At 41.6% G+C, this 27,114-nt stretch overlaps 1 protein-coding gene across 1 annotated transcript; it reads left to right on the top strand.

Annotated features, from left to right (window-relative positions):
* Positions 1–14,579: 14,579 nt before the first annotated feature.
* LOC124767106 (keratin, type I cytoskeletal 10-like) lies at positions 14,580–26,465 on the top strand. Its single transcript, XM_047249148.1, has 4 exons — positions 14,580–14,730; positions 19,218–19,316; positions 24,434–24,662; positions 26,367–26,465. The coding sequence occupies exons 1-4, from the start codon at positions 14,670–14,672 to the stop codon at positions 26,380–26,382; spliced, it is 405 nt and encodes a 134-aa protein (XP_047105104.1). The 5' UTR covers positions 14,580–14,669; the 3' UTR covers positions 26,383–26,465.
* The last annotated feature ends 649 nt before the right edge of the window (positions 26,466–27,114 follow it).

The raw sequence follows: 27,114 nt of genomic DNA, 5'->3' as shown, positions 1-27,114 counted from the left end.
ACTGGCGCCCTCCCTCTGGCGACAGATGTTTCCCCGGCACGAGAATGAGTACAGTAATTCACTATATGCCTCTTCTGCTAGCATCTATAACAGCAGGCCTCAACCCTGCATCCAGATTTACACCCTCCACCACTCTCAGCATTTTACCAAGATAGGGCTGTGTTCCGTCCGTCTGCCTTAATGCCTCAGCAAGCCTGACCAGATGATCCTTGTTCAAAGGCCGTCAGCGCACTGCAAAAGGTAAACCACGATATATCATTCGGATGCATGCCCCTACAGTATTATCGACGACCTCCACTCGGTGTAACCCAAACCAAGACTACGCACGGCGTTGCGCAGCCTAATTACAACACCTGAATGTTCATTTTCCCCTTGAGCGGAAAAATATCTTCTAGCAGCTAATTCATGACGTGCGCGTGACGGCAGGAAATTCTCTGTAATTCCTCGCCTAAAGTCCACGAACACCATGCTGATCACAGGCCGCGAGTCGTACACGACGTTCCACTCTACCAGAAACCATGGGACCCAGCAACTCATATAACTGCTTGCTAGGCATGTCCCACGCCACAGTCTTGCAGTGTTAAAAGATAAATCACTGTATGGTCGGTCTCCTCTGCTGAACTGATAGATAATTTCTCTGCTTCTCGTAACAGCGTCATCAAAGGGTTCAGTAATTTTGCAAACATTTCCTCGAATCCTTCTAAAGTCGCAGCGCTGCCTACTGTTATCCATTACCTGTGTGGAGTCAGATACCTCTCGAGTCGTTTGACGAATAACCTTCTCCACCTCCTGTACCCTCTCTACAGACTCATTCATCTGCTACTCCAAATCACTAGCCACCAACTTACAGTACCTCGTGCCCCAACACCTGTATCTTGGCAATCAACTCGTGCGCTCCCACCTGCAATGACGCACAAACCGATTCAGGCACGCCATTGCTGTATCTTGGCAATCAACTCGTGCAGTCCCACGTGCAACGGTGCACAAACCGCCATTGCTACGTAAATCCCGTAATTCAGCACACAGGCCTTACATCCGATTAAATGGGCCCAAACGGCTCGGCTCTGTCAAATAATGCCACTAACGAAATGAGGTCGGGAAAAACAACAAAAATACAAGAGGCAGCATCACTCACCTCTTCCGCTTTTAACCGCGACGGCACCAATGCTCGGTTGGCGGCCTCGGCTAGGCGCCGTGTCAGCTCGGCCACGCTCCCGCTTACGTCCTCGCCCCAGACCGCCAGCTCGTAACGCATCTCACCCTCATTTACATCTGCAACGCCGGGCACCTCCCTTGCTGACATCCTGTGAAACAACGGGAAGCAAGTAGCGTCTGCTAACAACAAAACTTCCACCAAAAATATCAATGTCAAACATCCAAGACACAAAATGCTATATACCACAAACGTCTTAATATTACTCATTTTATAGTATACGCCTCTCACCAACCCAAAACCTTGCTGTGCTCCTAAAGTGAGAACAGGACCCCAGAGGGTGTAGTTAGTGCTGGGGGGAAATACCCAGGATGAAAAAAATAAAAATTATGAAAAAAACATTATTTTAACATTGTTGCATTCGAAGAACATATGAGTACACATTACTGAACGCATAATAAACAAATCAAATAAGTAAAATATTTCCTCGTCTCAGGCGATTGTTCTTGAATACATTCCACGTCAAGATCGTGGTGTACGTTATTTGTCTGACTACAGTACAGGCACAGAACAGAATGCAACAATATATAATAAGGTTCAAATGGCTCCAAACACTATGGGACTTAACATCTGAGGTCATCACTCCCCTAGAACTTTGAACTACATAAATCTAACTAACTTAAGGGCATCGCACACATCCATGCCCAAGGCAGAATTCGAACCTGCGACAGTAGCGGTCGCGCGGTTCCAGCCTGAAGCCCCTAGAACTGCTCCGCCGCACCGGCGCCAACGCTTTGGCTAAAACTTTGATATTCCACATCGCTTTATTTCTATTGATCTATGACGATCCTTGATGCAACTGAATCCTTTTCTTTTCTTTATTTTTTGTTCGTTACTTCAACTATCACTTTATGCAAGACCACTCGCCACAGGATCGACTTTTAGTAGATACGGGTAAAGCTTTTTGAGAGAAAAAAATACTTCGAACTGTCGTAGAGCTTCAGAATTCCATATATTGGCTCAAGATCTCTTGTTCATAAAAATATTTAAATTTGCCTAAGGATTACTCTATGATTTATGTCAGAGAGTTAGTGGTCTCAGTTTCTAAGGAGTGTGGTAATGTCTTTGAAATGTCACTTGCTGTAATAAAGTTTGGTTCACAAGCGTTAACGGATGTCTCGTCCCTAATAACGCCTAGTATTTGCAATACTCTGGTGTTTATTTACATCTGGACTGATTGCCATTAAGAAAGTGGAAATTTGGGGTAAGTTCCCATGGGACCGAACTGCTGAGTTCATCGCTCCCTAGGCTTACAGACTACTTAACCTAACTTAAACTAACTTACGCTAAAGACAACACACACACCCATTCCCGAGGGAGGACTGGAACCTGCGACGGTAGGAGCCGCGCGCACCGTGGTAAGGCGCCCGAGACCGCGCGGCTACCCCGCGCGGCGCAATTAAGAACAGTATCCTCTACAGGTCCCTTGTGGTATCCGTATGTGTAGCCAGGCGACTATATTGTAAACAAATTACAGTACCTGCAAGACAGCTATGTTGTGTAGGCTGCAAGCAAATCAGGTGGAACGAAATTCAGATCGGTCGGATGGTTTTGACCATGATAGTACATGTGCATACCTTTAAAAAAGTGAATTCAATGAAAATGTGGGGTGGTTCATTTTATTCACTGATGTGGTTTTTAAGCCGCCTTTATGTTTCATGTTTCGCATACTGCATAAAGAATTGCAGTAGACTAAACTTTGATTGTTTGCTAACGTTTTGTGGGTCATGTTGGAATATCACCAGATATTCTTGCTTTCACAATTTATGCTTATTTTATTGCGTACTAAATGTATTCTATTGTAATTATTACATGTACGGTGATATAAAGGTACAATTTAACACGAACGAATTTCTAAAAGTGAAATATTTCAGAAATACAAAGCAAGAGATGGAAAACACGTATATAAGAGGGGGGGGGAGGGATGAAAAAATTGTCGTTTTAGTGCGTTGCTGCAACATGTATGCAACGCGACTTCGATGCGAGTGTACAAGTACAGATGTTTAAGGAAGGAATTAGTGTGTAATTCGTGACATTCCGACATGCGGTAAATGCGGAAACGTGAACTATGGCGAAGCTATTGCCAAATGCTTCCAAACGGGACCAAGGTGCTGTTATTCTTTTCTTGGTGGCCGAAGGACAAACAATGCTAGACATTCATCGGAGAGTGAAGACTACATGGGGTGCAGCATGTCTACAATTACGGCGACACGTTCGGGGAAAACTGGGACAATGGTTGCTACTACTTCATGATGACGCACGTTGCCATACGCCAACTCAAGTGGCAGACACTCAGGCACCTTCCTACTTCCCAATCTCTCCCCATGCGATTACCAATACTTCGGTCCCTTAAAATAGGGCCTAGAAGGGACGACGACTCCCGTCGGATGCGGATATGAAGCAGACAGTTACGGAATCCTTCACGTAGGAGCACTTGCTGTTTTACCAAACGGGTATGTTCAACCCGGTGCGTCGATAGGATGATTGCCTCGATGCTCACGGCGATTTTGTCTCATTGGGACACCGATTCTGGAATGTAGGGCCTTCCAATGGAAACTTTTTGATTCTTCCCTTACAGTAATTACTAAAAATATTACATGGTTACATTACAGGTTGTAAAGCTTTAAAAACTACTACCGGAAATTTTTTGTCACAGTAACATTTGGACTTAAAAAAGATAGGGTCACTTTGAACTCCGCAGGTTTTACAAAGCATGCTCATGGTGAAGGTCCTATAACTTTGCCTTCCAATGGGCTTCGAAGTGACTGCCTCAGACAGTTATGGTGGGACATTCAGTTTAAAGAGAGCTCCCTGTGACTACAACTCGGAATTTTTCACATAAATAAGCGCTTTCTATATCAATAAATGCCAATGACTCAAATTCGGATTTATTTGTAACTGAGGCATAATCAGTAATCGTTTTGCAAATTAAGAAAACGGCTAAATGTGTTAGGTTCAAATGGTTCAAATGGCTCTAAGCACTATGAGACTTAACATCTGAGGTCATCAGTCCCCTAGACGTAGAACTACTTCAACCTAACTAACCTAAGGATATCACACACATCCATGCCCGTGGCAGGATTAGAACCTGCGACGGCAACAGCAGCGCGGTTCCGGGCTGAAGCGCTTAGAACCGTTCGGTCACAACGGTCGGCACACTTTAGGTTTTACCTACTAATCGATACTCTGTTTGAAAGCTGTCTAAAACTACAAGTGATATTGCATTGCTGCAAATGAAGTTAACATTTTTCTGACTAACGTGCCTATGAAGCTTTAAATATGACATGTGTGGAGAAATGTCTTTGCCTTCGCGCCAGTATCACTGCATCTGCGCATCCAATATAAGGCGTTTTGGACTATTTACACTCGCAAGCTATAACGAAGGCGTGGTGGCGGCGTAGTGTAAATTCTCTGGCATTTAGAGCGTGACTCAGTTTCCTGAATGACAAGCTAGAAAAAAAAAAACCGAAGTAAGGTACAAAACTCTTCTACGGGGGAAGTAAACGTCTGCCAGCAGACAGGCGACATCGGTTGTAAAATTTCTAATTACAGACCCACTTCAAAATTATCGCATAACACCAAATTTCTCCGGAGCCACTTTCTTTATGCGAGGTTCCAGAGTAGTAATTTATTGAAGGTTACAACCATGATTCACCTTGGCTATGAACTTTTCTTAAAATTAATAGTTTATTAATGTCTACTACAGGCTTGTTTTGATGCGAATCGACAACACTTTTGCTCTGAGCGCGTTTTCATATTGTCGTACATATGCATCAGCCGAAACTTAAGCATACGTACAATGCCGTACACGTGCGCCTAGAAGTAATGGAAGAATGTAACATTGTAAGTAGTACGTGTTATAACAGGCTGACAAATGAGGACTTTTGTTAGAGTCAGTATGCGTCTAGGCATCAATATGACTATCAATGCAGTCATTACTTCTTGCCTGCCAGTGTAATAGTGCAGACGTTTTTGGTGATGCCCATGTACGACAAAATTAAAAGGTAGTCAGTGTATAAATGTTCTGGATGTTCATCTGTATGCTAGCACCAGTTGAAAATGACTAAAAAGTCGAAGCAACTCTCTGTGTTCTATATTTTCAATTTTCACGAATGTTTATATCAATGGGGAAACCATTGTTTTAACCTTCAATATTTTTTTTTTGGAATCAGCGAGTTTTCCGAATTTGTTTATATCACACTATTATCCTGTTTTCGCCGTAATTTGTTTTATCGTTGAATGGCTTCTTCTCACGCGTTGCGGCCAATGGTCATCATCAAACGACATGACTTCGAATCGATACAAAGCACTTCGTCATGCTTTGTATTGCACTGTATCTTAACCGGGGACCTAGAAACGACGGAGAGGCTCCGTTTCCGCCACAGCCGCAGTGGTCCACAACCCCACGACGACTACCGCAGTCCACTTCACCCCTCCGCCGCCCCACACCAAACCTACGGTTATTTTGCGTTTCGGCCCCCGGCGGACCTCTTGCCAACTGAAATCTGGACTCAGCTGACCAGGCCATGTTTTTCCAGTCATCTAACGTCCAACCCATACGGTCACGATCCCAGGAGAGGCGCTGTGGACGATGTCGTGCTGTTAGCAAAGGCACTCGCGTCGATCATCTACTGCCATAGCCCATTAACGCCAAATTTCGCCGCACTGTCCTAACGGATATGTACGTTGTATGTCCCACCTTCTGATATCTGCGGTTATTTTACGCAGCATTCTTTGTCTGTTAGCACTGACAGCTCTCTTGGCAGTTAATTGAAGGCTGCCGGCCACTGTGTTGTCAGTGATGAAAGCAATGCCAGAAATATGGTATTCTAGGCACGCTCTTGGCACTATGGATCTCAGAATACTGAATTTCCTAACAATGGAATGTCCCATGCGTCTAGCTCCAACTACCGTTCCCTGTTTACCCTTTGTTAATTCCCATCGTGCGGCCGTAATCACGTCAGAAATGTTTTCATATGAATCACCTGAGTACAAATGACAGCTCGACCACTGTCCTTTTATACCTCGTGTACGCGATATTACCGCCATTTTTATAAATGGGCATATCGCTATCCCATGACTTGCCACCTCAGTGTATATTATTCGTCATGGTGAATAGTGGTAGTGGTACTTCCATGCCAAGACATTGATATAGTATATGTTAATAACTTCAGAAGCACGCACACCCGCAACGTTTGACGTGGTTTGTTAGGAAAATAGAGGTTATGGTCAAAGACGTTAGATCTGAGACGTTCAAAGATGTTATACATACAGAAACATATGAGATATTACAGGTTATGAAAATGAAATTGTTACGTGATTATGGAACCACTCGCGACGTTTGACGTGGTTACCTAGGAAAATAGAGGTTATGGTCAAAGGCCTTAGATCTAAGACGTTCAAAGATGTTATACATACATAAACATAACAGATATTACAGAGTATGAAAATGAATTTGTTACGTGATTATGGAACCGCACTTTCATGTACAATACATAGAATGTTTGCTGGCAAATTATATACCGTTGTAATCATTGGTTTTTATAATTATTTTATTTTTTACTTTTGTTCTTTTTACTGTTTTTTAATTTTTTTACTAGTAAAAAGATGGTTACAATGTTACACAATTTGCCAGAAAACATTACATATGTTATAAATACCAGTGTGATTCTATAAATATATAACAGTTGCATTTACATAGTTTGTAATATCTGTTATGTTTCAGTATGTGTAACATCTTTTAACGTCTTAGATCTAAGGTATTTGGCCATAACCTCTGTTTTCCTGTGATCTCCTGTCAGATATCGCGAATGTATGTGCTTCTGAAGTTAATATGCCGGTCGGGGTGACCGAACGGTTCTAGGCGCTATAGTCTGGAACGGCGCGACCGCTACGGTCGCAGGTTCGAGTCCTGCCTCGGGCATGGATGTGTATGATGTCATTAGGTTAGTTAGGTTTAAGTTGTTCTACGTTATAGGGGACTGATGACCTCAGAAGTTAAGTCCCATAGTGCTCTGAGCCATTTGAACCATTTGAAGTTAATATCTACTTTACAGAAAACATAACACGGAAGGACCAATATTTACCATGATGTATAATATACAGTTAACGTGTAAAAAAATATGATGAATATAATGAGGAATCGACATGGATACACCAGCTGTATGTATGCACTAGAAGACTTCACAGCACATAACGCTTAGGAACTTTCAGTTGTTTCAGTTGAATCTGTTTACTCATCATCACATTAGTCGTTTTTTATTCAAACAGTGATCTCCAACGCTGAGCGCTGAAACACGTAACTGAATGCCAAACCACCTCAAAATCGATATAAACTCGACACCGGACCTGCAGTAAATAAAGTCGACTTCTATTGTGACTGGTGCCAACGGCCTTGTCACAGTGGTGACCCCGCTTCCCGTCAGATCACCGAAGTTAAGCGCTGTCGGGCTTGGTTAGCACTTGGATGGGTCACCGTCCGCGTCTGCCGGGTGCTCTTGGCAAGCGATGAGCACTCAGCCCTTGTCAGGCCAATTGAGGAGCTACTGGGCTGAGAAATAGCGCCACGGGTCACTAAAACTGACAACGGCCGGGTGAGCGATGTGCTGACCACGTGCCCATCCGTATCTGCCTAAGGGCTGAGGATGACACGGTGGTCGGTCGGTACCGTTGAGATTTCAGGCCTGTTCGCACGGAGTTTGTTTCTTTGTATTGTGACTGTTAGCCTTATAAATAACGTTAGGCTCCAAAAACGTTCCTATTAATACGAGTGAAACTAGTTCACCCATCAATTAATATCTCGGTGGAGTATACTTAGCTTCGAGTGAAGTTAACACGGGACAGGTAAGGAACCTATCTCACGGTAACGGTATGGAGATAACTCTGGGTTGCGTTTCTCCAGACTCTACGTCACAGTTCTAAGCGACGTCTGTGCAAACAGCGTGACAGCGCATCAGTAATGTAACGACAACACACTGACTTAAGTGTTCGTTACAGCTGAAGACGAAAGTATCCGGAAGTCCGTCAACCAACTACATTTTCGAAAAACACTTTGGGCAGTTTTTGTGAACCTGGTATCTATTTTGACTTCCAAAAACAAAGTAGTCGCTAGGCAAGTCGAAGAAATGACCTGTCACGTGATAGCATACTAATTCCCCTACTCTCTAACATATTTACAATGTACCAGCCGTGACCCTATCTTACTTCATGTTTGGCGTTCGACGATGATCTCACCGTCTTTGCTCAGCAAAGAAGTTTCGTAATAGTTGAAGAATGCAGCAGCATGCCAGACGAGCGATTAGTGTACCTTCGATTTAACCAACTGAGTCTAACGCACAGAAAACACTTCTTCTTCTTTTCCTTTTTCTACTTCTTCTTTACACTATAGATATCCATTTCTCGACATAGGCCTGTTCCAGAAACTTCCATGTCGATCTTTGCTAGGAGGTCCGGATTCAATTTCTTTTTCTCCAAATGTCGCTGGTTGCCGTCTCTCCAACTCTCCAGAGGACGGCCGACACCTCTCTTTCTCTTTCTGACTCGTTCAGACGCTTCTGCATCAGTGTTTTGGTTCATCTGAAGCTGTTTCTCGCTACGTTTCCTGCCCCAGGCCACTTCAGTCTCGCAATCCGCTCGACGCCATGGCATCTTCTCGTTATTCTTCTTATTTCTTGGTTCTTGGTTCTGTCGCACAGACTCAGACCAACAATTGCTCTCCCTGTTGCCCTTTGATAGACCGAGAGGCGATTTGTGCTGCTCATAGGTTAGATTAGATTAGATTAATACTAGTTCCATGGATCATGAATACGATATTTCGTAATGATGCGGAACGAGTCAAATTTTCCAATACATGACATAATTAAGTTAATTTAACAACATACTTAAGTTAATATAACAACTTTTTATTTTTTGTATTTTTTATTTCTTTTATTTTTTTATTTGTTTTGATTTTTTATTATTTAATATTTTTTTGTTTTTTCTTAATTTATATCTAAAAATTCCTCTATGGTGTAGAAGGAGTTGTCATTCAGAAATTCTTTTAATTTCTTTTTAAATACTTGTTGGTTATCTGTCAGACTTTTGATACTATTTGGTAAGTGACCAGAGACTTTAGTGCCAGTATAATTCACCCCTTTCTGTGCCAAAGTTAGATTTAATCTTGAATAGAGAAGATCATCCTTTCTCCTAGTATTGTAGTTATGCACACTGCTATTACTTTTGAATTGGGTTTGGTTGTTAATAACAAATTTCATAAGAGAGTATATATACTGAGAAGCTACTGTGAATATCCCTAGATCCTTAAATAAATGTCTTCAGGATGATCTTGGGTGGATTCCAGCTATTATTCTGATTACATGCTTTTGTGCAATAAATACTTTATTCCTTAGTGATGAATTACCCCAAAATATGATGCCATATGAAAGCAATGAGTGAAATTAGGCGTAGTAAGCTAATTTACTAAGATGTTTATCACCAAAATTTGCAATGACCCTTATTGCATAAGTAGCTGAACTCAAACGTTTCAGCAGATCATCAATGTGTTTCTTCTAATTTAATCTCTCATCAATGGACACACCTAAAAATTTGGAATATTCTACCTTAGCTATATGTTTCTGATTAAGGTCTATATTTATTAATGGCGTCATACCATTCACTGAACGGAACTGTACGTACTGTGTCTTATCAAAATTCAGTGAGAGTCCATTTACAAGGAACCACGTAGTAATTTTCTGAAAGACAGTATTAACAATTTCTTCAGTTAATTCTTGTTTGTCAGGTGTGATTACTATACTTGTATCATCAGCAAAGAGAACTAACTTTGCCTCTTCATGAATATAGAATGGCAAGTCATTAATATATATTAAGAACCACAAAGGACCCAAGACTGACCCTTGTGGAACCCCATTCTTGATAGTTCCCCAGTTTGAGAAATGTGCTGATCTTTGCATATTATGAGAACTACTTATTTCAACTTTCAGCACTCTTCCAGTTAGGTACGAATTAAACCATTTGTGCACTGTCCCACTCATGCCACAATACTTGAGCTTGTCTAGCAGAATTTCATGATTTACACAATCAAAAGCCTTTGAGAGATCATTGTTGAGAATCATTGTTTCGAGCCCGTACGTTGTTACTGGCAAGATGACACATTTTGCATCTATGTTGATACCTTTCTGTCCCATAGGTAGGCTATTAGATATATTCTTCAAATTCAAGGCAAAAAATGTATTACTTTTGGATACATCGTGGGAGCAGACAGTGATCAATGTTATTAGTAACAGTTACTTTTAAAATCAGTCTTGATCACAAATTTATGTATTCTGGTAACCGGTTTCGCCTATGCCTGTGGTCATTTTCAGACATTCAAGTCCAAAACAAAGTCTGATCAGAGGGCTACAAATATTAGAGAAATATATATATATATATATATATATATATATATATATATATATATATATATATATCGCTGCTAGATAGAGCAGTGCACGTCTTACGTATGTACTGGAGGCTCCGCCCACTTTGACAGAATGATATCATCGCTAACCAATGGGTTAAAAGGTCAAACAACAACGTAAAATTTCGTAATTAAAAGAACAATGACAAGAAAGTAAAATAAAAATACATGGAACTTAGGTGGTTCAACAGCTATTGTCAGATAAAATGTGTAAAAATATTAAACATATAAGGTAAATGAAAATCGTTTCGACAGTATGTGGGTTGCCCTCTCTGGGCCTGTTGGAGAACCATTTACAAGTTACTGGTTGCCATGGTAAGTATAAACGCCATTCCAAAGATGTGGCAGGAGGCTACTCTCCAACGAGGTTGTTGTAATATCGATAGGCAAACACTGTCACGTCAGACGACGAACCATGAACTATTAGTAAAAAATATAGTTGAGATTGTGTTTCACTGTCTGACGCCTCTTCTCACAGGATTGTTTCCAGTGATGCTACCTTCCTTTAATCACACATGTAGAGCGGCGATCCCATAAATATAGCGGATTAAGTTGGTATGCCTGAAGTCAATGGGGGTTCTGTTCGTCGCCCTCATTACTACCCCTTACGAAATAAGTATACTAAATGAAAGTCACCTTATAAGTTGCAGATACTCTTAATATATGAAGAACGGGAGTACTTAAAGAGACTACACCGCTGGAACGATAGATTCACAGAATGATATTGGGATCTCGAAGAACAGAAGATGGTCAGTTAAGGAACTAACAACGAACCGTATACCAAGACATAGGGAATATCGGACATCACCAGGAAAAGAAGGACCGCTGTCTCCGGACGCATGCTTAGAATGGACCTCGACATGTTAGCACACGAACAAAAGTGCACTGGATCCAAGAAGTGACAAGAGATCTGGAAGAAATGAGAATACAGGACCCAGAGATATACAGCAGGGTGATTTTTAAACAAAAAATTCGAAAAACAAAATTATCAATGAAAGGAGAGTGAAGAAGTTTGCAAAGTGTGAGAGTGAAAGAACATTGGACTAAGAGAAAGACCAGAAGAAACGAAACTGATCCGAACTTGGTCCTCAGATAGCCAAAACGAAAAGAAGAAGAAATGTTAGAATTTAAGCTTCCAAGAATGTCACACTATTGGCTGTTTTCGAAAGTCATGAGAGACTAAATGAGCTCCCTTTACTTCCTTATAAGCAAAAAAGATAAATAAAATCTTACCAAAGACAAGCACTAAAGAAATGTAGAAAAAGAGAAATTGGTGAAGAGCGAACTCTGCATCTCCTATCGTAGTCCGTCTATTTTATTTAAAAATGAGTCTATTCCGTCGAAAACACACAATGAAACCAACGAGACATCTGTATCGTGGTCCACCAAAATTATTCTTTAAGTGGATAGCGGAAGCGGTATAATACTGTAAAGATGTCGCTAGACAAGGACAAGAAACAACTTATCTTGGAAAATGTTGCGCGTTTAGTCTCTTCACTTGTAAGGAAAAAGTGCTGCGAAGACGCCACCAAAGCGAAACATAATTATATTGCAATACTGGTAAAATTAGAGATAAAATAAAAATAGGGAGTTATAAAATACAAAATTTACACAGTAATAACTCTAAAGTAGACCACACCATTCAATAAAATAGATTACACTCCTCTCCAACTACATTCTAGGCACGAATAGAAAATGTATGTGAGAAAAAATATGGACATCGCACTTTCTATATTTCCCTCTACTTCTTCCAAATTGCCAATTTCAAAGACAGTAGTCCGTCGTTGAACTAAAGCGATAAGACTAAATGTTCTTGAGAATAAGAATCAAAGACAAATCGAAGTCAAAAGCAAAGCGCCGCTTCGTCGTTCAGACGGGCCATGAAGCTCCGACCAGCCGCCGTGTCGTCCTCTGCCATTCGGCGTCATTCGGATATGGTATAGGGGGGCGTGGGGTTATTACGCGGCTCCCCAGCCGGTTTTCGGCTTCACAGACCATGAATAGCTCTTTCTCAGTCGAGCAGCTCCTCAGCTGACGTCGCGAAGCTGAGAGCACACGGTCCGAGTACCACTCAGAAACGTTGACCACGTAGTTCAGCAGACGGACAGTTATGGTGCTTCAAAGTCGTATCTGTATCCTCGTTCAAAGAAGCTACAGATATACTTGCATCCTATGACAGTACTATAAAATGGTACCAAACAGCTACCCATTCGATATAACTGTGTGTTTTATTTCTACACTTGCGAAGAAATATGCTGTAAGGAATGCTGTTACGCAAGATGCAACTGCCTGCTTACTTGTAAGGTCTGGTGGTCAGTCAGTAAAAGGTATGCTTGGAAACCGAAAGACTGAGATATCAAATCCCAGTCGAACTATGGATTTTCTCAGTCTGCCTCTCAACGAAGAGAAGATTCGCCAGAAACGACAAGTGGATTCTGATTCCATATTACACTACAGTTCTCCTTTCTCCACTTGTATTACCGGGACAGGTTAAGGACACACACGTCGCCGTAGTGGTGTCCAACTGAAAGACTTGCACCAGGCCATTGAACTGTACGAAATAATTATTCTACTTCACTACGCTACACATTACAATTTACTGTACACTCACACCTGTTAAAGCAGGCGCTCCACTCGTCGTCCTCGCATTGAGGTGCAATAGTACACTCGTCTCGGCAGTGGCTTACGAAATATTTCGAATACGCCCGGATCATTTCGTAAAGCTTGACAAGATTGTACAGTTCGCTGCTCATCAGTGGGAGAGTTGTCCATTTCACTTCTCAAATGACCCCAGACATAAAAATCCATGGGATCGAGGTCAGGCGATGAGATGAGGCGATCATGGAAGGCGAGGTGTAGGCGCTGCCCTTGGATCATATTCGTGCGTTAGACGTCTTATATCAGCAGCAAAATTTGCTGGTGCCTCGTAATGCTGCCCCATCATGCATGTCCATTGGATGGAGGTTGAGTACCGTTAGGTGGGACAAAATCGTTTCATATACCAACAAGGACAATACTTCATGCCGAAGCAATGACGCTTTCGCAGTTAATCCCTCAAAAGGCTCGTTTGCAGATCCATGCTTACTGCAACTATTTTGCTTCCATTATCAAATAGTTCCACCGTATTAGTTATCAATTTTAATTATAATAAACACTGTAGATCAGGCCCCATCTAAGCTCCAGAGACGAAACCAAAATCCCATGTACGTCTGACGTTCGACAATTCTTAATACGAATCCCACACTTCAGTACGGTGTTAGTACATTTACGTACATTCGCAAGCTACTTTTGTGACACTCATTACCATGAAACACATTTTTCCAGATACTTATTGAGGTAGGCCACACTTGCAAATCTGTGTGTAGAAAAAAATGGCTCTGAGCACTATGAGAATTAACTTCTGAGGTCATCAGTCCCCTAGAACTTAGAACTACTTAAACCTAACTAACCTAAAGACATCACACACATCCATGCCCGATGCAGGATTCGAACCTGTGACCGTCGCGGTCGAGCGGTTCCAGACTGTAGCGTCTAGAACCGCTCGGCCACCACGGCCGGCTGTGTGTAGAATGCACTCGTTTTTGGCAGCCGGAAATTCACGGAAGGAAATCGGGGGCTCTGTTGGCGACCGTTACGGGTTCTAGCCTTGAGTCGTGATAGCACTCAGCCTGTGGGTCAGCGACTCGAACGGCCCAAACGATGACCGTGCGACTACGACATGACAGGGAATATTTTAGGGAGCGGTGGCTTCTCGGAACTCGTGAATACGAGGTCCAGCCTTGACGTCTGTATCAGCAGAATATGTGAAGCACTACTCGAGTTCGCGAAGCCTAATTGGCCACATGTTGTCGTCGAAGGCCAGAGTCGTTGTAGATATGCCCGCCGCAGACGCAGAAGTAGAGGGGCAACACCCCGTGTGCGCTCTTGGGCAGCGTGACGCCGCACGCCGCGACCGTCCTATAAAAGGCCGGCTGCTGCCCGTGGTCAGACACAGTCCGCAACATGAGGTGCCTGACACAGATCGCTCTCGCAGCCGTGCTCTGCGTCCTTCTCTCCTGGACGGGTAAGGCCTCCCACAGCGAGCAGATATCATCAGTTTGACGTCTGTCGCAGATATTCTTGGTAGATGTAAAAAGATATCCATTCACAGAAGCCTGTAGAACAATGTTTCGCGTCAATCAGATTCTGTCCAAGTCTGCTTCTAAGACTTCTATGTCCATTTACCCAAATGATCAAAAATAACATTTATTAACAGTCTATTTCATAGTTAGTTCCACAGATACTATTAATTTGTTCAAAGAATTTATTTTCCTGCATGAAACTATTTTTATTTGAAATCTCTCTCATATATATATAAACACTTTTTAGTTTTGACATAACATTTCACGAAAGTATCCCACATACGTGCTACAATTGAAAGGCAAGGCAGCAGCAGTCGGCCATTGCAGTGTAAACACTGCCGACTACAGCTCCCATGCCAGACTCCGTAGTTATTTCAAGCCTTTCGATTGTTTACTTGTTCCATAAAAGACGTTCACTTAAACTCAGTAAAACCACTGTAAGTTAACAGATAGTTCCACTTACGAGAATCGTAACTAATCATGTGTCCGGATCGTATAAAATAGAGCTAAGATAAATATTCAACGTAGGCTTTCCTTTTTGCTTCATATAACGACGGAGCCCGGAGAGAGAGCTCTATATGGCCGTGATTACACTGCTATAGCCAATTCCAGTCGCCTTACCTTGCATTTACAGCTTCTGAGAGTAAAAGTGGTCCTATCACGCTTTCTTGAGCGACGCCGAATATTAATTCGTATTCCAATCAGAACTTACCTTCTAATTATGTACAGTCTAATTTTGTCAAAATGATTTCCCTCATACATTTGGATTCCATATTTAAGTGTCATACGCTGGTTTAATGTTTGCACATTGAGCTCTGCTCACGCTAGATTCTCCTTGAGATTTGAGATCATGATTAAGAACACATATATACCATTGTTATAAGATTTTTTTTCAATTAATAGAGTTATTCTTGTGACAGAGCTTAGTCCCCCTTCAGTTAACGTTTATTTCTTGCCTCCAATTTTCGGACAATGACAGGGACATTGGTGTACGTCGAACATCGAACCTCATAAGCTTTGTTTCATGAAATTGACAGGGCAAGAGACAGGATTAGAGTTTAGCTTTCCGTCGCCGATAACCTCCGTAGAGACAGAGTCAGACTCAGCTAAGGGTAGGAAAGGGAACGCAGTCGGCCGTGCCTATTCCAGGAAATCAGCCATAATCGATTTAGAAAAACAACAAGAAGTTTAACTCTGGATTGTTGTAAAGGCGTTTGGAATCCTTTCGAATACGAGACCAGTGTATCAGCACTGTGCCATCCTCCTATTGTTGTTTGTTGTGTTGCTGAGATGCAGATTGGGAAGCTGTCCAGTGTTTGCCTGCAAGGGTAAGAGGAAACGCCTATAAATCATATTTATCTTCCCCGGCGTCCCAGATCATCCGCCGTTAACCTGAAGTTCAGGTTATATACTGATGGAGCTCTCATGTGCACGTCACGAGCTAGAGTTCAACGTGTTGCCCAGCACGAGCATTTAGACCAGTAGTATCCGATCTTAGCATGAACTACCTATAGCGTTCGTGTCTGGTGCAAAGGATGTAGTTGTTTTTCTTAGGTTGAATAAAAAATTGTTAACTTAACTCGAAAAGCGTTAGGTTACGCAGTAGCGGAATCATGTTAACGATATGGCATACCTCAGTTGTGTGCAGTTTAGGAGACTCACTGAAAAAAATTATTCTTAGACGTTCCCACAATGTACTATACGACGCAAAAGCATACACGACTGCATGTTTTATCTTCCTAGTACCTTTGTATATATGGGAAACTATATTATATTATCTGTACGGTTTTTACAGAAACAGTGTAACGCAAAGTATGAGGAGTTTTGTGAACAAAGGGAGTAAATAATATTTTCGGGCAGTCATCGTTTGCTTAGTAATGACCTAAAGTGCGGTACAGAAGTGCTACAGAAGAATGCTGAAGATTAGATGGGTAGATCACATAACTAATGAGGAAGTATTGAATAGGATTGGGGAGAAGAGAAGTTTGTGGCACAACTTGACCAGAAGAAGGGATCGGTTGGTAGGACATGTTCTGAGGCATCAAGGGATCACCAATTTAGTATTGGAGGGCAGCGTGGAGGCTAAAAATCGTAGAGGGAGACCAAGAGATGAATACACTAAGCAGATTCAGAAGGATGTAGGTTGCAGTAGGTACTGGGAGATGAAAAAGCTTGCACAGGATAGAGTAGCGTGGAGAGCTGCATCAAACCAGTCTCAGGACTGAAGACCACAACAACAACAACAACAACAAAGTGCGGTACACGTATTTTGCAGAATCATTATGGGACTGAGTTTTACCTTCCTTTACGAATACAAATTCTCCTTACTTTCTTTGCCTAAATATTTCTGAGCACTTCTTTTCCGTTATCAGTAGTTACCTTTCATTTGCGTACCTCAAAATATTAAATGTTTAACAATGAAAGTGATGAGTGGAAGATTACGGCGAAATCCTTCTTAACAGAAAAATGTTAATGCATAATTTTACATACAACATTGTTATTATTGAAACGGATAGTATTTTCAGATGTTAACGAATAAGTGCGCCCTGATATTGTCACATATAGACCATTTGGCAGAACATTAGTAATGAAATGTGTTTAAACAGATATACCAAATAATACATCCCATGACAGCTACATACTTTCTGTTCTATTTAACCACACAGCTGCCTTCTCTGAGACCTTACTCACAGCGATCACCCATCTCTGAAATGATCTCCCTTACTTTATCACACTGCAAAATAACATCTCAGTTGTCAAAAGACGATTACCGGCTTCTCTCCTAAATCAGAAAGACTTCCGTCCTTGATTTCGAAAGTACCCGTTATTCCGTTAGAAACAATTACTCTCATTTCCCACAAGACTTTTACATATCGTTTGCTGGTGTTGTCAACCTGCCTTTCTCTTTCTAGTAAGAAAGGAGTAGAAAATGTTGTATCTCATTATTGTAATCTTTCTCATATTAAAATTATATCTTGTTTTAAATTGTTACTATTATTATTAAATTTCTGGAACAATAATGCAAAAAGATTGGTGTATGTATAGCAATGGAGCGATGTTAGAGAGGGTATTAAGGGGTTAAACTGATCACGTCAAATAAATACTAACTAAAATCGGCGTTCGCCACTACACCACTCGCACATTTTCGCAGCGTCAGAACATCCGTCAAGTGTAAGGTCGTACATCTAAAGTGACCTGTCAGTTGCCAATGTCGTACGTAGAGCCATTATTGAATCTGTGATTGCAAGAGAATCTCATGTAGTCCTTTCTTTGCCAATGCAGGCGGAACTTTGCTACGTGTCCAAAAAGAGTTGTGTGCACTGGACACAACGTGATTAAAATCACTTCTACATGGTAAATAAGTAATCTAAGAAATATCTTAATGTAGCATATTGTCACGAATAGTATCCTTTCTGGCGTGTATTAATTTTCTGCTATTCCGATGGAGGTGTTAGCAAACAGAATGTCATGAAGCATTGTGAAAAGTGACTCGTCTTTCTGTGGCCCATGGCTCAGCAAGGAGACAAGAAACGAAATATTTTAGACGTAAATCAAGTCATTTTAAACTAATAATCTAAATTAAGGTGACGATTGTGGTACATATTTTCATTGCCCATTGCTTGATAGAGATAGGATGGAAATTTTGTGTTTGTCATGCAGAAACGTCAGTGAACGGTTCAGTTCCTAGAGAATCAACAGAATTAACATCCTGTAGACCTATGAGGAAACATTACTACAAACATAGCCCACAATAATCTGAGTAATGAAATAAAGTTAAGTGCTACTGAATACATATTCGGATATCACTTTGATTTATTAAATCAAATTGATTCTGTTTATGACGTGACAGGAACGTTAGCAATTTGATTAAGCTTTTGCCTATTTTATGTTTCCTGAAAAGAAATATATTTACTTCCTCGTCGCACCAAAACGGCGAAGTACAGTCATGGTGAGGACGTGGTTCGCTGAAGTACAAATATACACAGTCCGACAACTGTACGGCGAGACAAGGAAAACAGTTTAAGGACTTCAGCAAGGGTGTGACCATTCACCCCTTTGTGTGTTTCTGTGCGTGATTGTGTTTGTGGATCTGCGTTCGCCAGCACCATTTCGTATGAGGGACCAGGTTGCTATGGTATGTTCATAAGGAAGATGTGAGTGGGTTGCTTTGAATTCAGGAAACTAATTGATAGTTGTCAAACTTAATAAGCGATTTACAGCATTTGTTTCTTGACAGTTTAGCAACATTTAGAATAGCGTTATGTTTCTCTGCGAGTAAATGAAATAGAGCCATTTCAATCTGAAATTACTGTTTATGTTCTTAATTTTGGCACCAAATCTGAACAGCATCTCCAGTTCTCATACTTTCCAAAATTATAATTGTTAGTTCAATACTTTTCTTCACCATGTAACAAATGAAATCTTTTAGATGCTGTACCGACGCCAGACGCCAATGAAGAAGCGGTAAAGATTCACGAAGAGAAGGTACCCTCTGAAGAAGTCCCAGCTGCTCTTCAGACTGCAGAAGGTAAGCTTAAAAGCTAATGGTAAATATGTGTACACAGTATCTAGATTACACTTACCACTCTTCTTATAGATACATGTATTACTAATCTCTACATCCCTCTCTTGGAATCAGATATTGGTGAGAACAGATTTTCTACAGCATATCTTCTCCTGAACATTTCATTGCTCTTATCATTTCTTGGATGGGAGAAATACTGAATTCCCCATATAATTTGATTCGCATTTCGTCACATGAATTTATATGAGAAGGACATGTACTTCTTCAGAGTCTCGCCAATCCCTATTATATAAAATCTTCTTGTAACAAAACAGTATTCTATGTGGATAGAAGCAATATATTCTGAATATGTCCTCAGGAATCCTTGAAACCACGCAATATTTTATTCTGAAAATGATTGAAAGTACTACATATTGATAAATTGTTGATGTATTTGTTTAGTTTCTTTATTAATGAGTCGATATTACGCTCCTACAAGTCACCTACTGCATTGCAAAAACTCTTAAGGCCGTCATACGGGCTGACTTGGAGCAGGAGAGGCACCACAGGACATTTTAATTTCCACTGTCTATACTTTTGCAAATAAATTCATTAAAGTTTGCCAGTATGAGCAGGAAGGATTCAGGATTCACACTCATAGCAGTGGAAGTTGAAAAACATAACAAAACAATTTTTTTTACCTGCGAAATTTCATCATTTTTTACTTACTATTGGCTGCATCTGTTGCTATAGGTACACTTTTCTTCATAAGTAAGAGAGATTATTCGATGAATTTTGCGCAGCATACAACCCATACTTAGAGATATATGATTAAAAACGAATAACTACATGTTTACAGATTATTAGAAGAAATTGGTAACTGATACTGTAGGAAAAGCAGAGCTGTACATGTGTCAGGAAAAGCAAGCTATGGGTCCGGCATGATTTCTATAGTAAATTAAATAATACTCAACTATACCGATCATTACAAACTGAGCGAGACAATTACTAAATGATTAAATAAAATATGGAAGCCAAGCAGTCTGGAGTACCACACATTTTTTAATTCTGTCTGGGAGAACGGATAATATTGTGCCTGAAATATCTTAAAAACTGTTCCAACTTGTGGTTCTGATCAATGGTTTTTGGAGGAGTCTGTCATTTTTAAGGAAAATATTGGAACTGGAAATGCCCTACTGTTTATTCTCAACTAAGAACACCTACGGTGCCTCTATCAGTTAGCATGGTATTTGGCTCGTTACTTTCAAAGTGGTTCAAATGGCTCTGAGCACTGTGAGTCTTAACAGCCATGGTCATCAGTCCCCTAGAACTTAGAACTACTTAAACCTAACTAACGTAAGGACATCACACAACACCCAGTCATCACGAGGCAGAGAAAATCCCTGACCCCGCCGGGAATCGAACCCGGGAACCCGGGCGTGGGAAGCGAGAACGCTACCGCACGACCACGAGCTGCGTACAAACGCTACCTTCCTCGGGGTAATTACGAAACGGCAACAAATATTATTTATATGACTGCTTCTTTTCTCAAGGTCCGATCAGTCGAGGAATAACAACCACAGTGAACATCCGGTGAAGCTTTGTGCAGGTGTGTTGTGCAGTGTCTCTAGTATCCTGTCGATCGCACTTTTCAGTTCTGAGCGCACAGAGAGCACATAAAGATGTCTAGAACTACTGAGTTCCCCACCAAGTGTGAAGCGCATGCTGTCTTTCGGTTTCTTCATGCTGACGGGTTCCACCTGATTTTAGGCACTCCACACAACGTAAAGGTCACGCGTGTCAGCAAAATGTGGGAGTGGTGCAGGAACTTTGAAGCAGGACGTACAGACGTTCATGTTGCAGGCGGTCAGAGAAGGAAGTGAGTGACAGGCGATGGTCTCGTTCAGCGAGTGGATCGTCTGGAAAGAGCAGTTCAGAACAAGCTAAGAGGAATGTTGTCATCAGGCGTTGTCCTTCATCACGACAATACTCGTCTGCATACCGCAGTTGCAACAAAGGCGTTCTTGCAGCGTTTTCAGTGGAAAGTGTTTGATCAACCACCATACAGCCCGGAATTGGCTGCTTTTGATTTTAATCTCTTTGCTCACACAAACCACAGGATATAAGGCCAGCATTTTGGCACACACGACGAGCTTCATGTCATCGTTGGAAATTGACGAAAAGCACAGGCAGCTACCTCCTATGACGAGGGTATTGGATAGATAGAACAACGCTACGACAAATGTCTAAGTCGGAGCGGCTAAAATGTACAGAAGTATCTGGAAGGTGTAGCTGAATGTTGCAAATAAAACATTTGTGAGTTTCACTATGGTGTCCGCCCCAGTAGCTGAGTGGTCAGCGTGACGGATTGCCGTCCTCTGGGCCCGGGTTCGATTCCCGGCTGGGTCGGAGATTTTCTCCGCTCAGGGACTGGGTGTTGTGTAGTGTTCATCCTCATTTCATCCCCATCCGGCGTGCAGGTCGCCCAATGTGGCGCCGAATGTAATAAGACCTGCGATATGGCGGCCGGACCTGCCCCGCGAGGGGCCTCCCGGCCAATGACGCCAAACGCTCATTTCCATTTCCACTATGGTTTCCATTTTGTGACCAAAAGGATCTCAGAAAGAAAATAAGCCCTAGTACATTAATGACGAAGACATAAATATTATCCTTCGATGAGTGCTATGAAATAAATCCAGTAGTTCAGTAGATGAAATAATTTGGTTCACAAAGACCATTCCAGGACACAAATACCTATGATTTATATATGCGGACTGAAGAAATGAAACAAAATTTGTACTAAGACCAGGATTAGAGCCCAGGCCTCCTGCTCACAAAGCAGCTGCGCTAACAACTACGCCACCCTGCCACAGAGGTTTCTTCACTCCATGGAGTACCCTAGCTAGCCTTCCTCCTCAATCAAAATTCCCATTCACGCCTCAGTCCGTTTTGTATTCCCCCTAAACTCGAACAACGTAGCACAGGCTCTCCAACTGCATTGGAACAGTTTTTGATGTTGCTGAGCAACAGTCATACAATAAAACTTTCTGGCAGATTAAAACTGTGTGCGGTACCGAGACTCGAACTCGGGACCTTTGCCTTTGGCAGGCAAGTGCTCTACCATCTGCACTACCCAAGCACGACTCACGCCCCGTCCTCACAGCCTTACTTCCGCCAGTACCTCATCTCCTACTTTCCGAACTTCACAGAAGCTCTTCGCAGGAAAGCTTCTGTCAAATTTGGAAAGTAGGAGACGAGGCACTGGCGGAAGTAAGGCTGTGAGGACGGGGCGTGAGTCGTGCTTGGGTAGCTCAGATAGTAGAGCACTTACCCGCCCACCGACGTCTGTGGCACACATACCACCTCCGATGTCACATATCGGCCGTTTCTTTCTGGAATTTAGTTACATATGCACCGAGCTCCCCAGGAACAGGAAGACGACCATCCGCGATATCTACCGCCTTCTCCGAAAGTCCCCACCCAGAAACCCCGTTGAAACACGCCACCCCCATGTTTCATGGCCTACAGTTTGGAAAACGATCCACCAGCCGTATCACACCACTGACATCAACGCAATATGGTACCTTCTCGTCAACGGCAAGTATGCTACAAGACAGAAACTGCATCGCTGGTGGACTCATCCCTGTGCCTCAAGTGCAATGTCGAAGATACAGATTTACATCGTTTTGAGTGTGGGCCAGCAGCAGCTGTCTGGACCCTCGTACAGAAAATTGTGGCTTTCTACCTCCGAGTACCACCACATCACATTTCTCCTGCCATGATGATATATCCCGACACTACCTGCTTTCCATCGTCTAAGTGGCACGCCATCACATGTATCAGTGGTATGGCTATCAACTACCTCTTCCGGGACGACATCGTCGATCCGGCGGACTTTTGGACACGCCTCCAGGTACATCACCACACCCTTCGCCGACATCGACACTATCGGGGTACTTTCGCGAACTATTTACAGAGTATTTTCGCCAACCCGCCTCCAAGCTGGAATCTCAACGAACCGTGCCATCCAAGACTAGAGGATTCCACGTTCCCCTTTTAATGGGCAATGATAGAATGCACTTTGTTCTGATGGCTCGCCAAAGCGGAGCATGTCGCGGTAAGTATCCCTAATTTATTTCACTTCTCTTTTCTCCTCCGCTTCTAAGTTTTTTTCCCTTACACATGTTTATCCTTTTCTTCCTCCTGTGCTACCCCGTAAAAGTAACATAAAAATAAAGTTGGGTTGCTGCTGATGGTGAGACTGTATACTCATATACGTTAACTAAAAAAATAAAAGAAAAAAAAACAAAAATAATGTTTGCGAAAATATAGCTACCTATTTATGTTTTACGTTTTTAAAGTATATTGTGTTATTTTATTATGAACTTCGTCTTTTATTTTCATACACTAGAGGTTTTTATTTTTTTCTCATTACCTGCAATTTTGTTCATGTAATAGGTGTTTGTTCTATTCGTAAAAAAAAAAGAAAAAAAAGAAAAAAAAAAAAACTGCCCACCCTCCGCTGCAGAGTGAAAATCTCATTCTGGATTCATACAATATTTTTTAAATAAACACACCACCATATTTCACTCTATTGTTATTTATTTAATTACAACCAAGTTTTCGGCCATTTATGCCATTTTCAAAAAAGACGGCCAATTTTGAGCTTGATGTCCTGCAATATACGTATATTAATGATATAAACTCAGTCATTTGAAAGTGGCATAAAACATCGAAACCTGGGGTCATAATTAAATAAACAATACAGTCAAATGGCGGGTATATATATATATATATATATATATATATATATATTGGAACAGTCCCGACCTTGGTACAAATTTCCATTCACCGCTCTGCATACGTACACAAAAGATTCGAGGTTTGCTTTATAATTGGTTCGTGAATTTTTTTGCCAGTTTTTGTTTCTTTTATTCTCAGTAGTGCTTTGTGTACGTAAATCATCGTGTTGTACGCACTTCCACCTGTAACAGGATGAGTTCAATTCACAGGTAAGACAACGGCAAGGTCAAAGGAACAAGCCTTCACACTGTTTGAAGTTCAAAGTACCTTTCTGGGGCATTCACAGCGATTTTTAGCGCACACATTTAACGGCACTGATGACACGATTACCCCCCCAGGTGAAGCAGCAGCACGTGTGAAGCGCGGAGGCGGCGGCTGTAACGTTTGTGGAGGCGGCGGCCACGGGGGCGGCCACGGAGGCGGCCACGGGATCGGCCACGGGGGCGGCCACCACGGGGGCGGCGGCTTTGGGGGCGGTCTCAGCGGCAGCCACTCCCAGAGCAGCTCCCAGGCCTCCAGCTCCAGCTCCAGCGGCAGCTTTGGGGGCGGCTTTGGCGGCGGCAAGTTGTGAGTAACAGCACCCACAGTTCCTGCACCTAATACTACAGCACAAACTACACGGACGTGTTGAACAAAACCGTACTCACAGGAAGGTACAATCGGAGTGGTTTTATTTGCCTTCCATAGAAATCTCTCTCACTCCTGTAAATGGTCAATTTTTAACACATTCGCTTTTACTGCTTTTAAGTATTTGTCATTGAACAGCCATCAGATAACGTAACGTACTGAAGAAGAACTGTGAGGGACGCAAGCAGAATATCATTTATTCTAAATTTATTCACATTTATTAATCAGTCACAATCCTCTTTTTCGGTACTTGGAGCACTTTGCCACCTTTGTGTTGTACGTGCGAAATGTCTTCGGACTGATCATGTGGGAATGAAGTCACAAAAAGGCCACTAATGATGACTGTAACTATCGAAAACAGTAGTGGCAGTTTTAATCTAAAAAACTGCGAATATGATTGAGAAATAAAGGTTAACAGACATACAATTTGATAATTACAGTAGCTCTGGCCACTTAATGACAGTTACCTGTTGGTTACAATTAAATTACAGCTATTCACACAGGTCCATTGCAGACTATAAGTACCGCATGGCAAATATTATAATGCGTTAATGAGGAACGGATTTACGATGGAAAAATTATTTTCATCTTTGACCACTAAGTGCATATCTGGCGCTAGAAAGACGTACACAAATGTTGCAGTATGTAATAGATTAGGAATGGGACGTGGACAGAAAAGGTCAAACACATGAGAAAGGCATAATTTTGATTTTATTATTAACCTCCACTTACACAATTCGTTCCCTATGAGCAAAGCAGATGTCTGCGAGACGCTGTACAATACCAGGTATGCACTTGGTGGCTAAACTTGGAATTAATTTTTTGCGGCATAAATCGGTTCCATACTGCACTAGCATATTTACCAAGTTTGACTGCCATTCGATAGTTAAGGCCTACACTGGACATCCAAGAATAGCTCAATTTTATTTGTAACCACCATGAATGAATAGCTGATTCTATGTTCTGAGTATTATCGTGTTACTTTATAGTGCTTTATAGAGCTAAAGCGTGAAAGAACGACAATAAAAGATGACGGTTGCTCCTTATTTTATATTATGTCAGAAGAATATGCATTTTCGTCCAAGTTGATAGGACAAAACCTATATTGGGACACCAATCCATTTATTAGTCTGTTACAAAGGCATTACCAAAGTACTCTTGTATACTATATGCTAAGCAACTGCAACTACCACGGAAATTAAGCTAGAATCCTGTGGTATTAAAGTATTCTGCAAAAATAGTAAGCGATAATTCTAAATACATTGATAACTTACAGTATACGTAAAACTGATAATGCAATATTTAACTTAAGGTGCTAGGTTCATAACACATAAGCCACATACCTACATTACATTTTTGGATACTTATACATTTTTGGATGAAGCGTGGACGCGTAGCAACGACTGAAACGTCAGTCATGCACTTTCAGTAGTGCTAATGCAGATAGGACTGTGTTATCTGATAGATCTTGTAGGACATAAAAAATTATACAGTTACATAATGTGCTGCACATTTAGTTATAGTAATGTATTCGAAGGAACTGAACGGAAAAATAAAGTAACCTAAATCATTAAACATATACTTTCTTCGAACGGTATAGATTTGAAAAAAACTGATGATATGTATTTCCTTTCTTTGTTTCAGTGGCCATGGAAAGTGAGAAGTCTGGAAGTGATCGCTTGCCTCTTTTGTTTAATGGTGCCGTTGTGACCTGGAACAAATAAACTACTATCTTAACATTAATGACTCCTGTTTTATTCTTCCCCGATGCTAAAAGCTAGGAAAACCGTATTCTCGCTAAAGACACGTAGTTTAACAAGCATTCAGGAAATAGTCATCTACAAGGTAAATCCGCGAAGGGGTCGATGATATGAAATCCAAGAAGAACGCTTCGTGTACGTTCTGCAACAAAGTAGCTACACAGCATGTGAAACACCAGAAACAATATTATTATCCGTTGTTCACGCTGTTGCTGACAGAAACTTAAGTCTGATTAAGACATACATACGTCAGACGCATCTGTCTCCGTGTCTGAGATATGCCTTTGCATTGGCGCTCGACTACGAGGTCGCAGGATCGAATCCTGTTCTTGGAAATAAAATTTTATCACTAGGTAATGATGTGCTTCTGGGTGTGCTGTGCAGTTGTTGTTTCCATTTCATTAATCGAAACAACTCGGCTGAACAGCTGGAAAAACATCAGTAATCTGAAAGAACTGTTCTGAAAACAAGAGCGTTGAATAATACTTTTATTTCATGATGACCGGTTTTGTCAGAAGTTTGTTGTTGCCATCTGTCCTTCGGAAAATTGAAGTGCATACGTCTCAATCATATGCATGTACTCTGCTTGAAAATTCCTAAGGAACAGAGACAGTGTTGGACACGAATAATCA

This window comes from Schistocerca piceifrons, chromosome 1 (assembly GCF_021461385.2).
Source record: "Schistocerca piceifrons isolate TAMUIC-IGC-003096 chromosome 1, iqSchPice1.1, whole genome shotgun sequence".
In the NCBI taxonomy this organism is placed as follows: Eukaryota; Metazoa; Arthropoda; class Insecta; order Orthoptera; family Acrididae; genus Schistocerca; species Schistocerca piceifrons.
Note: the sequence above shows the minus strand (reverse complement) of the source record. Positions and strands in the feature narration are given on the sequence as shown.